Source organism: Bos mutus, chromosome 4 (assembly GCF_027580195.1).
Source record: "Bos mutus isolate GX-2022 chromosome 4, NWIPB_WYAK_1.1, whole genome shotgun sequence".
In the NCBI taxonomy this organism is placed as follows: domain Eukaryota; kingdom Metazoa; phylum Chordata; class Mammalia; order Artiodactyla; family Bovidae; genus Bos; species Bos mutus.
The window spans coordinates 111,092,935-111,108,406 of record NC_091620.1 but is presented as its reverse complement, the minus strand read 5'-3'; the positions used below and the strand labels follow the sequence as shown (position 1 = coordinate 111,108,406).

At 50.3% G+C, this 15,472-nt stretch overlaps 1 protein-coding gene across 1 annotated transcript in view; it reads right to left on the bottom strand.

Annotated features, from left to right (window-relative positions):
- The window catches only part of ABCA13 (ATP binding cassette subfamily A member 13), a 351,879-nt gene that overhangs the window by 212,073 nt on the left and 124,334 nt on the right, over positions 1 to 15,472 (bottom strand). The window contains exons 32-35 of the mRNA XM_070368866.1: positions 10,967 to 11,104; positions 9,812 to 9,992; positions 7,228 to 7,446; positions 2,968 to 3,164 (exon numbers count right to left, since the gene is read on the bottom strand). Coding sequence (XP_070224967.1) covers positions 2,968 to 3,164; positions 7,228 to 7,446; positions 9,812 to 9,992; positions 10,967 to 11,104 — 735 coding nt within the window. The remainder of the gene's footprint in view (positions 1 to 2,967; positions 3,165 to 7,227; positions 7,447 to 9,811; positions 9,993 to 10,966; positions 11,105 to 15,472) is intronic.

Sequence of the window (15,472 nt, the reverse complement as noted above, 5' to 3'; positions counted from 1 at the left end):
TTCAAGGCTAAGAAAATATGCTCAGTCCCTGATCTGGAGTTAAGAGACCAGATGACGTGTTTGCAGACAATCATATCATCTAAAAATTAAAGTCAGCTGGAATGTAAATTCCCCAAAAATGTAGATGAAGTTCACAGATGTTTGATGCTTCTCAGTGGACATTTAGGCAACTTGAGACACACCTCAACCCTCAACGGACAAGTGTCACTCTGCAAGACACGTCTTTACTGCTTCCCCGGTTCGGGTGCTGCCTCTGAACCCCTCTCCTCAGGAAGTGATCTTTCCCACACCCACTTCTCTTGTTTAACAGCACTGATGAACGGCCACTGGCCAGGCACCCACGTACCAGGTGCTCATCTGTAAACATTCACACACACCTCACACCACCCTACCAGCGGCATGATCCCCTCCACTTGCAAACAGGAAAACTGTTTGCCCAGAAGGGTGAGATCATTTCTCCAGGCCATATAGGACGTGTGGAGCAGGAGGGGGACGAGCAGACTGATTTGCTCTGGTACCTTTTCCATTTTTATTGCTCCCATTAAGGCAGGCACAGAAGCACTGGTCACCAGGCAGTCGGCACTGCTTGTCACTCAGCAGGAAACAAGGGTCAGGCCCCAGGAAGACAGAGCCCCAAACACCCGAATTCTGCCAGCAGAACCCTCTTCTACTCAGCAGGGGTCGCTTGTTTTCATGCTGCGCTTAGATCTGGTTTACAAAGCTGTGGCCCAGCTGCCTGGAGGCTTGGAGCTGTTTCCAGAAACGACTACATTTTGATTCTTGAAAACATATTTCCCTCCTAGGACCCCCCACCCGATCCTGATTCTGCACGTCAGCCAGTCTTCCAAGGAGCCCCTGAAAGACAACCATTGCCAAACGACCAAGAACAGTGAGAAAACATTTAACTCATAAGAAGAGAATCTGAAGAAAGTTGCCTATTTCTGAGATTTTTATTGGATCTAGTTTTGTATCCAATTAAAATTAAGCTTGTGACTCAAATGTTCTGTCAGCTGAGCCATGAAGACCCCAACTCTGATTTTTCAAGTAAACAAGAGCCATGAACTTGTGGTATGAAATTCGAGCGGTATGCAATTCATGCGAGCAGGGAAACAAAATCTACTGATCTGTCTGCCTCTCACCCATCCTTGTCATCTGCCCCCACTCCAGGAGCAGGGCAATGATTTACATTTATCTCAAAACTCCATCAGTCCTTTAAATGGTGTTCAAAAGTCACGAGTTTTCATTTCTGGTCTCTACTTTCCTCCCCAGAAGGCCTTAGGTAAGTGGATGGATGGGATCTCGGAGCAATGGGCAGGCGAGGTGCTCAGGCGCAGTGTGGTCAGTGTCTCCTGGCCCCAGGTGATGACTCAGACCTGTCCCTGCCCTACCTGTACAGCAGAGCCTCAGACAAGGTCAGTCCATGGCCTCGAGCACCTCCTACTTCCTGGGGCTCCTCAGTCCAGCTGGCTGCCCGTTCCCTAGACTCTCCCAGCTTCCAGGGCCCACCTAGTCCCTCCAGGCAGCCTCCCTGGCAGGCTCTGCTCCCTATCAGTCCAGAAGCTGGGAATTGTGAAAGTTCAGGACACCTGCACTGGGCATAGCCCTGGGCCAGGGTCCTGCTTGGCCTCATGAGCTCTGACGTAGCTGCACCAGGTCCGATGAATCTGTGCCCCCGGCACAACCTCATGGTCCTGGAATGATCGCCCAGCGCAGGCCAGTGCCCAGAAAGGAATAGAAAGCCACGCCTGCATCTGATTTTCCTGTGTCCTTCTGCAGCTCCTCTACATTTCTGGAATAGAAAGGATAAGATGGTCCTTTCAGGGCTTCTCCCTGACCCCAGACTAAGCTTTAAGTGGCAGGGGCATCTTTCCTGCCCTAAGGAGAGAATTTGATGACTTTTCTTGGGTCCCTTCTCCTTGCATTTCTTAAGGAGCAAACCCTAACTTCAGGGAAGTGAAGGTTTCAGGTCAAGTCAGAAAGGCTTTGTACCCAAAAGGGCAAAAAGAAAAGCAAAACTGTGTTTTGTAAGAATCAGCAATAACCCTGCCACTGACGCTCCCACACCTGTCTAGAAGCACAAGATATGTTCCCCTATTCCTGAGGTTTCTTTCCAAATTCCAGTGTTTCTATACAAAATGCCCATAGCAATGTTTTCTGGCTGTCACACAGGAGAAATGAGAAGCTGGAAATCAGTAACTGCCCATCTCAAGTTAGAAATTCACCTTAACAAAGACGAGAAACCTGAAGCCTCCAGACCAGATGTCCACTCCTCCCTTGGCTGGGTGAACCACCTCTGAGGCTGGCTTTAAGCAAACCCCACACCCTTCTCTCTGTGTCTCAGTTTCCTCACTGAAAAAAGTGAGGAAACTCTTTTTTTCCAGATTTTAGTTGGGATACCCCTTCTGACAATCCCAAAATTACTCCAGAATGGAAGCCACTGTGGATGAGTGCTGTGTCCGCTCGTATCATGCGTAACATGCTCGAAAGACACCACTGCTGGTTCTGAGCAACCCCCAGACCCCCAATACCATGGGGAGGTCACGATGGATGTGTCTCTTCTCTATGCGCCCCTGGGTAATTTTTTTATTGTTTGGGGGGAGGTGGGGGGAAGCATGCTCTACAGCACATGGAATCTTAGTTCCCCTGCACCCCCTGCACTGGAAGCCATGAGACTTAACCACTGGACTGACAGGAAAGTTCCAGGAATTTTTCTTTTCCCTGGGAATATGTATCATTATTGGGACATGGGCCTCATTCCTCTCCACCTCAATACCCAAGAAAAAACAGAGCGATATCGTCTTTCACGGTGACAGGATGAAGAAGATAAAGCACAACCCTCCTCCGTGATATCGCGGGAAAAGGACATGGAGCACAGCCCTTCACGGTGATAGGACGGAAAGAGAACGTAAAGCACCGCCCTCCTCCGTGATATCGCGGGAAGAAAACTAGCGCTCCGCTGAGCCCCACCTTGTCGGTACTTGAGGAGGATGTCCCAGATGCCACGGCGGGAGCACGGGTCCACCCCGCTGGTGGGTTCATCTAAGACCACGGTCCCCGACGCGCCCAGGAAGGCGATGCCAATGGACAGCTTTCTTCGCGTGCCTCCCGAGAGCACTCGAGCCTGTTGGTGCTGGTGTGGCGTCAGCCCCACATCCTGAAGAGTTCTGAAACGAGAACAGAGCCCTCAGTCTCCCGGACTCCTCAGCGGCGCTTGACGTCCCACTCTGGAAGGAAACAGTCACCGCGAGGACTCGGCTTTTTCTCATCCGCGGACACATGGCGGGACTCAGAACCACGTGCCCATGATCCTGACGCCACAGTGCCGGCCTCCTTGGGGACCAGATACGACCACATCCAGGGACCCAGCATGAGGCCCTGGCAGCAGGGCGTGCCGGGTGGGTCCTGCTTGTAGGAAGTACGTGCTGTGTCCCCTCTGGATTCGCTCACCTGCCAAGGGACCTCCATCCCCTCAGGACCCTGGGGAGGATGGCCGATGGGCAGGTGTGGTCAGAGCAACAGGCAGAGGCCGCCCACTGTCCATCCACGCGTCTACAGAAGACTGACCTGGCCCAGGAGCACTAGCTCCGCATCAGCCCCTTCCTGCCTGAGTACCTGGGGACGCAGCCCAGGTTTGCAGAGCAGGAGCGACAGATGCCGCTAACATGAGGACCAGCCCTCTTCTCTCCACGAACTTCCAATCTCCGCACTGACTGCAGACACCCAGCATCTTCCGATGCATAGGAAGCGCCACTTCACAAGCATCCTCTCACTCTGCACCATGTGCCCAGTAACACGTGAACACTTAAAACTGTCACCACCTACTTCATCTCACTCTCTGTTAAGCCCCCTCTTGGAGCAGCAGCACCGTCCCCCCCTATCCGCCCCCCCCACACACACACACAGGAAACCTTCCTCTGAGCACCACACCCAGTAGATTCCCTCCGTCTGAGCCACAGGCCAGTCACAACTTCCCCGAGGCCAAGGAGCAGCCAGAGGAGGAGGAGTCAGGGAGAGGAGGGATTACAAGGTTCCATGCAGTTGAGCTTCAAGACTGTTGGGACCCAGAAAACTGCAAAACTCTCATGCAAACACCAGTAAAATCCCAGGTACTTGCACCTGAGCAATGAGTAAACGTTTCACTGTTGACAGATTCCTCATCCAGACCCAGAAGGAGCCCAGGCTCCTTCTCAGGTCTGGTTGTCAGTAGGCCCACTGGACCGTTAGTCCATGTGGCTCTGCATTTCCTGTGGAGTGAACCTCAACCTACATTTATAGCAGTTTTTGCCCTTGTCAGATGCTCCCATTGTGGACAGCAGCCCAGTTGGGAGGAAGAGGACAAGTGGCCCATCTCAGCAGGGGGCTGTCTTGACCTTTATTCCCATTAGAAGCCAGCAATCCCTTCCCACCTGGTGGCTCCCGCTCCAGAGGAGGTGACCCTCTGGGGATTAATCCCATTAGTTCCATTAACCAGAGATTGACTGACACAGAAAACAAAAACAAGGCAGTGAGATGTCAGATGTTCTCAAACATCCACATCCTAATTACACTTCTACCTTAAACCAAAACCCTCCCCGTTCTCTGTTGATCTTGAAGTCAGCACACTCCTAGCCACTCAGGACCAAACCACACCCTGGACCTGGCTGATTCCAGCATCCACGGCCCCGCCAGAGGCTCAATTCCACCCATCCTCTCCCACACATCCTTTCGCCAGCCGGTCCCTGCCTCCAGCTATCACTCCCACAAAATGGAACTCTCTTCCCTTCCCCCTCCTTGCTTCCTGTGTCCACAGGCTCTGCCCGCCACAGTGTCACGGCCACCCCCCACAGATCCCAACCACTGCTCACAGGATGGCACCCAGAAAGCCACCCACCTTGTGTTGCCTCAGTGGTTTGTTCAGTATTTGAAATGTCTGTTTCTCTTTCATCTTGATATTGTCGCAAATCTTTGCTCCATTTTTGCATAAAACTCCTCAGAAGAGTTCAGTTTCTAATCTTCTTCCATCCTTTCTCCCCTGACTCCAGAGAGACCTCCCTCCCCATTGTGCTACCAAGATGGCTCTGATCCAGTCAACTAGCAACCTCCTCACTCTAAGTCCAGAGGTTAAGCTTCAGTCTTCATGTTACTTGACCCTCAGCAGCATCTGATGCACCAGACCTCTCCCTCCTTAATGGTCTGATCCCTCCTCCTTCCTCACTGATCCCTGCTCTTTAATGGACTAGTTTCTCCTCTTTCCCGGTTATTCCTGGCAGGTCCTTCTTCATCCCTCCATCCTCTTCACATGGCAGCATACAGGATTCAATGCTGTGTCCTCTGCTTATGTCCACCTGCACACATGCCCTTGTGGGTCTCATCACCATCAAACAAGCCAGCCTGCAGCTCATGCCTTGTGATGCTTGCCAGAATCCTCAGGACTAACACTAACTGCATCATGATATCCCATTGATTAAGTTCCCCTCTTGACTTCTACCTTCTCCTTCAAATAAAAGGCAAAATGGTAAAGACCTGACTCTAGACAAATGTTCTCTCTAAGGAGTCTACCCCAGATTGCATCAGCTCGATTGTAACCAAGATGGCCATTAGGGGAACCAAGTGCTGCCACAGGAGCTGACACTGATCGCCCTGCCTCTGAATCAGGGCTTTCAGCCCTTGCTCCTCTAATTGAGTATGGCTATCCTAAAACATGATCTCTCCCCACCTACCTCTGTGCACACCAGCGTCGTTGCCAGGTAACTCACAGCAAACTGATAACCCGTGAGGTTGCTGTGCCCACATCAGAAGATGAAGCCCTCGGAGCATCCTTAAGAGCTGGGTTTGGGCCCAGCCCCCAGCACAGCAAAGTCTGCCATGGTCCAGGGTAGGTGCAGACTTTGAATGAAAATTGGTGGCCTGGGAATTTTTTTAAAAGTATAGGTAGCATGTAACCAGTTTGTCCTTTAGAGATGTGCACTATTTCTCCCTAAGTTCCTGCTGTCATTTAGGACAGGCTTGACTGGTGCAAAGTAGATGTTTTCCTGTGTATCTGAGTCCCCATCATCACTGGTGTGGTTGTCATCAGCAGCCACTTCTGAAGACGGGATGTGAGTCAGTCCTGCTGTGGTGGTGAACGGCCTTAGACACCAGTTAGCTGCCAACCACATGACTGTAAATCCTTATTTTACAAAACCAATCTTGCAAACATATTTTAAGGCAGCAATAAGCAGTAACAGTCATAGTTCCTCAGGGGCCCCTCTTCTTCTAAGGCACATGAGTGACTCACCATCTGTCCTTACGCCCTGGCCTGGTCCCCCATGGGTCAGGCCTGACTGATATCCTGCTTCATGAACTTGGCTTGAGAGTGAGGAGCTTCCACACTGTGGTCTCACGGTCCCCTCAAGGGGCAGAGCCCAGCTTGGGCCACAGCTGTCACACATACAACCCCACCCCGCGTCTTCTAGATCAGTAGCTCCCCCACTGGATTCAGGCCCCACTCCAGCCATATCTTACCCCCTCGGCCCCCCAGCCACACTCACCCCCTGGAGACACCAATTTGTTTCCTGACTAGGGACCTCGGGTCCTCTCCTCCCTGTGGGCTCCGCTTCTGTGAGTCTCTGTGAGACTGGAGGAGCTCCGTGACCCCGGCCCGTCCTGCCATCCCAGCCCCTGCCTCCTCTCCCCACACGCATGTCCTCTGCTCCCCTTGGAATGTATCCGGACCCCAGACTCTCCCCTCCCCACCCTGGACGCCCAGTTTGTCAAGTTGGCCTCCAACAGCCTTCAGACCTGGGCCTCCCCTATGGCCTCTCCATGTCCCGTCCCCAGCCAGGCCTGGTACCCACCCTGGGTCACAGGTACGTCTTTCAGGCCCCGGGCTGCTTGCCCCCTCCAGTCCATAACCCCGAATCTGCAGGGTGACATTTAGACTCCTCGGCAGGACTGCTCAGGCTCCTTAACCCACTCCTCACTCCCCCACCCGTCCTTTTCACTTCAGGACACCCACAGGCACCCACACTCTGGACACAGACCTCAGTCCCCATGCTGTCTGCTCCCTCCTTGAGGACAGACCAGGTTCGGTATCCTCCCTGGGACATTTTCTGATCCCAGGTTTGGGGTCGTAATTCCATAATTAGAACCACTTGCTAACGCTTTCTTCTCACACATACAGGCAGCGGTGATGCTCGTGAGGCATCTCCCTGCACCCCCCACACCCACATAGGATGGAGGGCAGGGGACAGAGGTGGTGTCACACACCTGTGGACTTGCTCACGCAGCTCCTGGCGAGTCCCCCGCAGTGCCTTCAGGGAGGCAAAGAGCAGCAGGTGCTCAAGCACCGTGAGGCGGTCGAACAGGATATCCCGCTGCAGACACACCCCCAGCTCCGCCCTGACCACAGACGGGTCCTTCTGCAGGCTCCTGCCATTGACGGTGATGGTCCCGGACGTGGGAGGGTAGAGTCCTGTGAGCAGGGATCTGCAGAGAAGACACGTCAGTGGGGGCACGGGAGTTGGATGTGCTGCTGCCCTGACCACCCGGCGGCCCCAAGGACATCTGCATCCCGTGGGGAGCTCACAGCCAGCCTCCCCCGCCAGCGCCTGCTACATGGTGAGACAAAAGCTGGACAGAGCTTGGTGGGACGTGGGCCTGTGATCGGGTTATGCTCGCCTAGGATGCTCTGTGCCCAATGACCATCCCTGCTGAGAGTTTTCGATGATGACTTCAAGGGTCTTCACAGATGAGGAAACAGCCTAAATGGATGGCGTAACCACCCAAGTCATCATTAGATGTGAGCCAAGCAGCAGCTCATACTTCCATCAGCCCCCCACAGCCCTGCAGCCAAGCTTCCTGCCTCCATGCCTGAGTCACCCACCTGCCAATGTCAAATCCATGACAAGCCAAGAGCTCGTCTCCAAAGCTCCTGTCTGCCGGCCCACAGGACACCTGAGGACTGCCATCTCCTAGTTCAGGTCATTTATTATTCATGCTTTACACTATGTTCTCTTTCTAAAAAGTTAGACATATACCCACCACAGCACCTAGCAAACCACACCTAACTACTTACAGAAAGAACCTAAAATATTATGTCCACACAAATGATGTACGTGAATGTCCATCATCACCAAAACCTGGACTCAGCCTCAACTGCGCCAACAGATGAAAAGATAAATAAACTGTAGTGTCTCCATGGCATGGACTCCTCAGGACCTGACAGCTGATCCAACAGCACCACGTGTGGGTCTCCAAGCATCATACCAACAGGAGACTCAGTACGACTCCATTATAGGAAATGCTAGAAAATTCTAACTGAACCACAGCCTCAAACAGCAGGACTGTGGTCACTCAGGGGGCAGGATCCAGGAGGCCCAGGGGCCAGCAGGGGGAGAGTTCACATGTCGGCATCCTGTTTGTCCCCCGGCCTTTGTGCAGCTTTAGCCAAGCCCAGCTCATCAGATGCACACCTGGACATATACTGTTTCCTGGGAATAAACTGCACTTCAGTAACCTTGACTGACAGCTGTTGGCTATATGGTTTTCAGACCTCACCGGGGAATACAATGACACAGAGTATAACCATATCAGTGCACCTCGGAGTGCCTCATTTCAAATGGTGACAACCAGCCCGGAAACAGCCTCTCAGCCTCTCCTCCGAAAAGTGCCAGGAAGAGACATTGCTGGGAAGACTCACGACCGATTTCCAACAGTCACTAAAAGCAGTGCAGCCAGCGACCCTCAAAACATCTGAAAACTCCTAATTTAATTCTCTTCGTTGTGCAAAACACAGACTCCAGATTTTCTTGCAGGAAACGTGCATTAGTAAAAACTCAGTGTGGAGGCTGGCTTTCGGAGTCATTATTAGTGCAACATTTCCCAATCTGAAAACACTAAAAACATCCTTCATGAAATCTTCAGTTCTTTTTCAGCATCCAAGAAAAGAGATGTTTCTTTTCAATTTATTGTCAATAAGAGATTGCTGAAGCTTTTTGAATGTTATTTTTCTTCTTTTGTTAAGAATCTTGAAGCAAATAGTCCCTTTCCTTGTGTTAACTAAGCATACTTTATTTAGCCCTACTAATACAGAACAAAAAGAAAGTCACTTGTTCAAAACAGAAACTCCATAATTTGGGTGGTTTGGCCTTAAAAATACCCCATTTCCACAGCCAACTTGGGGCTGTTTTGTGGACTGTGAGTGTTTCAGCTCATTCTTTCTCTGGGATCACATGATCCGATTCTTTAAGCAAATCTGGAACCACTGGATCCCATATCAAAAATAAAGGCTTCACAAAAACACAACTACATAAAAAGCAGAACATGAAAAAGAAAAATACTGAAGTGTTAAAAAATTTGCAAACATCATTAAAATTTCATCTTCCTCTAAGTATGCAAGCAGAATTAAACTTAGTCGGAGGGGGGTAAAGAATGTCATAAGACTTTTCAAAGGCCAAAGTAAACCCATGAATATTTTGCAGGCAATAAAAGAAGAATTAAATCTATTTTAAAAGATTCCCCCCTACCCCTGAGCCTGCTCAGACCTGCAGCAGCTCTATTGAGAGGGCTGTCTTTCTGATGTGTCTGTAAACTCTGTACGGAGATGGTCGGATAGCATCTCCAACTCAGTGGACGTGAATATGAGTAAACTCCAGGAGACAGTAAAATCCTGGTGTGCTGCAGTCCGTGGGGTCACAATGAGTCAGACAGGACTTAGCAACTGAACAACAATAACTGAAACTAAACAAAAATAAACAAACAAAAAAGGGATCCAGCCCCTATCTCACAGGTAAACACATCTCTAAGAACCAAAGCCCTGGAGGGAAGGCGGGAGAAGGGGAGTGGGACGCACATGACGGTGGTCTTCCCAGCCCCGTTGGTCCCCAGCAGCGCAGTGATCTGGTCCCTGTGGAAGGTCAGGGTCAGGTCCCAGACCCCCGCCTTGTGGCGATCGTGCTCCTTGGTCACGGAAAGCAGGACAACGCCGGGGGAGCCTCCTTCCAGCTCTCCTTTCCCGTTTTGCAGGGATGAGCCTGTGAGGAAAATGCAGTCCACCCTGAGAAGACCTCAAAAGTCTCCAAATCAATGTTCACACGTGATAACCCAGCGGCTACCTCGGGCCTGAATTTGTGAAACTTATGAAACAATTCCAAAATCTTTCTCTACCTAAATCAACAGGCACATTATATGATGGCTAAACTTAAATGAAAGCACTGACTGCAAGGTTCTGTGCCCTTACGTTATACATTTTGCAAGAAAATAAAAATAAACACACACGTGTTTATATATACATATACACAGAAGAACAATATCAGATTAGTTACACATAACTGACAGTCTCCAGAGGTGACCATTAATAGGTGGTGCTGATCCAAATCTTCTGTAAGATTTGTATTTGTATTTGTGAGGAAAATGCAGTCCACCCTGAGAAGACTTCAAAAGTCTCCAGAGGTTAATAGGTGGTGCTGATCCAAATTTTCTGTAAGATTTGTATTTCTGACTTGTATAGTCAGAAAATTACAGTATTGACTCATAGTACAAAATTATCATGGTGAGAACCAATTTATCCATAGATTTTTTTTCCCCAAAAAGTTGTGCTCTGTGAACGAGCCCCAGGCCAGGGCAGGTGCCCACGGAGTCTCCTGGGAAGCATGTCCCCGTCTGTAGGGACAGCAACAGTCTCTCTATCATGGAGCCTGGAATAAACTAGCACTTGTGAAACACTGAACATTCTAAAGTATATTACACCTCAGTAGCTGTCCATCGTTGCTTTTATTATTTACACAAAGTCATGTTACTAATGGAGCTTCAATTAGCTGAGTTACAGCAGAGGCACAGAGGATGCTGTGAACAGTGACACTCACACACAGGTTCCTGCCCACCTAGGATGGAAGGCAGGTCTCTGGGCAGCCATGCACTCACAGTTGCAAAGGCTCAACTGGAAAGGAAAACCAAAACCAAAGCTGACTGGAAGGAGAAAGACACCTCCAACACGCCCTTTACCCACCTTGACCATCCAAGTTCTCACTAGAGGAGAACAGCTTAGAACTGGCCGGGCTCTGCCTTTTCATCACTAGCCCACACACATCCTTCCAGTAGGATGCGGTGAAGGGGAAATACCATGGTTTCCTCAAACCGAAAGTTCCTAAAAAAATAAGATGAGTTGAAATCAATTTGCTTGTTTTTCTACTTAGAAGAAGATTCTGTAGTGGAATATCTTAGCTAAATTACTATAAAAATTTATCCCATCTTATCATGTTCCATCCACATCCCTTACATGGACCAGTGACCACAGGGGACAGAGCATCAGCCCCCAGCCTCCCTCGGCCTGGCCAGGGCCCTCCATGATGTCCTCACATCCCCTTCCCACAAAAAGTCATCTGAGCAGGTGTTCAACAAACAGGCAGGTATTTATTAGAAGTAAGACTAAAAAAATAATAATAAAAAAAAGAAGTAAGACTAGCGTTAAATAATTGGGGAATGTTCCCCCAGCCTTCCCCCTCCTGTTTAGCTGTCACTCTTCCTGTATGTCTTTGCCATCTGCATGGATTACTAGACATGATTAAAAGCTGAAGGAATTAATCAATTAAAACCCTACAGAGAAGGATAATTCAGAGTGCTAACATTTCTATGTGAAACATACTGCCATTCTTCAAATGGATTCTCCAAATTCATTTCGTCCACTTAATAGTCACTACCCCATTATGTGTCAAAATGAAAGGAGATTTAATTATTAATGCTTCTCAGTTTTCTTTCAACACAGTCAGACTAGCTTAAGTTTGATGGTGGTCTAAATTCTGCAAGTGCTTGAGGAGATAAAGACCTCCATGCAGACTGTTTCATGTTTTAGCTCTCTGACTATAAAGCACAGAAGAGACACACAGTCCCTCACACACTCCACACAAAAGATTCAAAGAGGTGACTGCAAATAAGAGCACCGGGTCCCTTGTCTTTTGATGTGAAGGGAGATGCTGAGCTGGTGTTTGGTCCGGTATTTACCACCTGTCATGGGTTGTTGGAGTCTTAGCCTTGGTACCTTGGACTGTGACTGTATTTGGAGGAAGAACCTTTAAAGGGGTGATTAAGATATAATGAGGTCATGGGGGTGGGCTCTGACCCAACAGAACTGGTGTTCTTATAAGGGATCAGGACTCAGACACCCACAAAAGGACGGCCATGTGAGGACACAGGAAGGAGATGGAAAGAGGAGATGGATGTCTGGAGCCCAGAGCTGTGAGAGTATAAACACCCCTGTAAGTCGCAGTCTGTGTACTCTGTAATGGCAGACCAAACTGAACAGAGCACACGGACTATTCCCCAGGACCTTACATACTAATGACCATGCCTTAGGTCACATCACAGCCTGCCCTGCACCTGCATGCTATGCCAGGCACTGTCCAGGGTCCTGAAAACACTGTCCATGGGGACAGGGCTGTCACCTCTCCTCTCCAAGCGGAAGGGAGGCAGCAAGGCGGTCTGGGACAAGAGGCTGCAGAAGCCACACAATGAGCTGCCAGGCAGCCTCTGGGAGCACCTGCCCATCACCCCCTTCAAACCAGCAGAGTGCCTGCCTTGGCTCCTGGACTCCACTGTCTTCAACCCCCTGGTGGGAGCCTTGGGCACTCGTGTGAATGACAAGTTCATGGAAATAAAAGAGAGTGAGCACCAAACATATAAGGAAAACTAGTTTGTGATGCCAGCGGCTGCCTTCTCTCCCTTTGGCCCATTCGAGCAGCAGCAGTTTCCTGCTGGGACCTCGCCTAGGTGACCATAACCAAGCTCAGGAACAGCCACAGCCAGAAGAAGGGGCCCTGCCTGTTAAGAGCAGGTGGGATCAGATGCATGGGGTTAGGCACAGGCTGTGAATTAGCAGGAGTGAGGTGGTGGGGCTGGGGGGTGGCGCCTGGAGGCCTGGACGGGAATTGGGAGGATGCTGAGAGGTCCAGATGGGATGCCTGAGGCCTGAGCCAGGGTCACGGCTGCAGGGATGGAAAGGTGGGGGCAGAATGGGAGAGGCCATTCAGTTAGAAAAACAAATTAGAAGTAAACTGAATATTAATGGCTTATTTGCTAATTAAACCACCCTCGCTCTGCTCTGTCTGGACGTTTAAATCCTCCTAATTAACCTATTAATCTAAGATAGACAGGGAGGGGCCAAGGCCCAGGCACCACAGAGGCCGATCAGCTCTCCCCTGCCCTTGGCTCTTGCTCCTAAAGTCACACCTGTTCTTGAGCGCCCTGCTCACGTCACCAAGTATAATGGGAGCATTAATACAAGCGAAGGCCCTCAGTCCATCCAGAGTCGGCTCCTTGAGAGTGTAAACCGGGAGCCTGCACAGACCAGAAAGCGAATCAATGTTTCCTCTACTCTGATAGCGGTGCAGGAAGAAGCCAGGGACATGAGACAGCTGGGGCCAAACCCAATCCGGCTGGAGATACATAAGAAGAGTTCGTGAAATGAACTCCCAAGGAGGACCAGATGCTTGCTCATGCACTGAGTGGAGCTTGGGGGCCCTGCAGTAGACACAGAACCCTGCTGGCAGCAGTGACCTGTGACTCGGTCATCTGTGACTCTGGGTCTGCAGGGCATGCCCCTCAGATACTGAGCCTAGGAAATGCCAGGCTCAGTTTCCACACCATTGCTGCACCAAGAAAAAAAAATGCAGAGAAAGCACTTGTGTGGGTGTGCACACACGTGTGTGTGAGACAGACAGAAAGTTGTCACCCACCCCCCAAGCCGGGGAGACCCTCTTACCCAGGGAGACTGTCACACGGTGACTGTCCTCATCCCCAAGTGCCTCAGTGGCACGTCCCTGATGGCTCATTGATAAAGAACCTGCCTGCAGTGCAGGAGATGCAGGTTCAATGCCTGGGTCGGGAAGATCCCCTGGAGGAGGAAATGGCAACCCACTCCAGTATTCTTGCCTGAAGAATCCCATGGACAGAGGAGCCTGGTGGGCTACAGTCCATGGGGTCACAAAGAGTCGAAAACAACTGAAGTATCCCATGGACAAAGGAGCCTGGTGGGCTACAGTCCATGGGGTCACAAAGAGTCAGACACAATTGAAGTGACTGAGCACCAAGTGCCTGGGAGCCCTCCAGGGAGTCCTGGATGTGTGGGAAGGGGTTCTTTGGGTTGACAGAGTGAATGGGTGTTTTTAAACATGGGCATCATTATTATTCAGGCACAGTGAGGCCACCAAGTCTGGTTAACCCCATTCTCAAGAGGAGGGACATGCCACACCTGGCAGGGCCTCCTGAGGAAGCACCAGAGCTGGGCAGGGAGCAGAGGAAGCCAGGGGAATCGTGGACAACAGTTTGTACTGTGGCTTCCCTGGAAGGAATGGGTAAGCGGGCTTAGGACCAGTCAGTCTGGGTAATGCCCTTGGGCTCTGGGCACAGGGCTCCCCCGATTGTCTGTTCCTGGCCTTGGGTGACAAGGGCAGGGACAGTGGCCAGAGGGTGGAAGCACGTAGCAGAGGCTGGCGTATGGCCCAGATTTCCTGTGTTGAGTGTGAAAGGCATGCTTATGGGCAGAGCCTTCACCGTCTCCAGGGATTCATTTGTAGGGGAGAAGGGGTCCCTGCCTCTGCAGTCTCTCCAGGGTCAGGAAAGCCCCAGCACATCACATTAGCAGGAATTTGTATTTATTTTAGAAATAAAAAGGCCTGATGAACGGATGAATGAGCAGGGACTACACAAATCCCCTCCAGTGGGCAGGCACCTAGATGGCAGGTATCCTACAAAGGGAAGGCCTGTCCCTGACCTGTGTCCTGTGAGACCACCACACACACTCATACAGGGGACAAGCCCTTGTTCATGTGAGTGCCGGACACATAAACCCAGAGCTTCTGTGTAATTTCATTACATACTGAATTCTCCAGGAGTGCAACCGCCTTAACACCAAGTGAAAGATGATCTGATGGGGAAGTTGTTCATCATTTCAGGAAACCCCATCACGAGTGTGACAGCAACTTGCTGTTGGTCTGCAGTGCAGCATGACGGTGGCCACAGCTCAGCACAGGACCCACAGACACAGGACAAGAGCGCTGAGATGCTTCTAGCAAACTCAGAACCAAAGGTGCTTATGGTGGCAGTTTTATGAATGCACTAAATCTCATCCGTAAAGGTTTTCTGGAAACGGTTTTGCATTATTATTATATGTGTATATATAAGCATTATAGTACAATAATAAGAAATCCATTGTGTAAAACTGCACATTAAAATGATTCATATGCAGGCTTCCTGTTAGATTTCAATCTCCCTCTGACGCTGTTCTCAGGTATTCACCCCATCTTCTCCTCAAACCCCCTTTATTAATGCTCTTTTGTCCCACCCACCCTCTACTTCCTGTCACTGGCAACAGAATATAATACCTAAAATCCAAAAACCTGGAGTCTGAATGGAGGCTCTGACATGAGGTCAAATTGTAAGACAGATGTATCTGCTGCTTCATCATTACCAGTCCTGTGAAATGACCTAAGGAATTATCTGATCGTACACTGTTAAATAA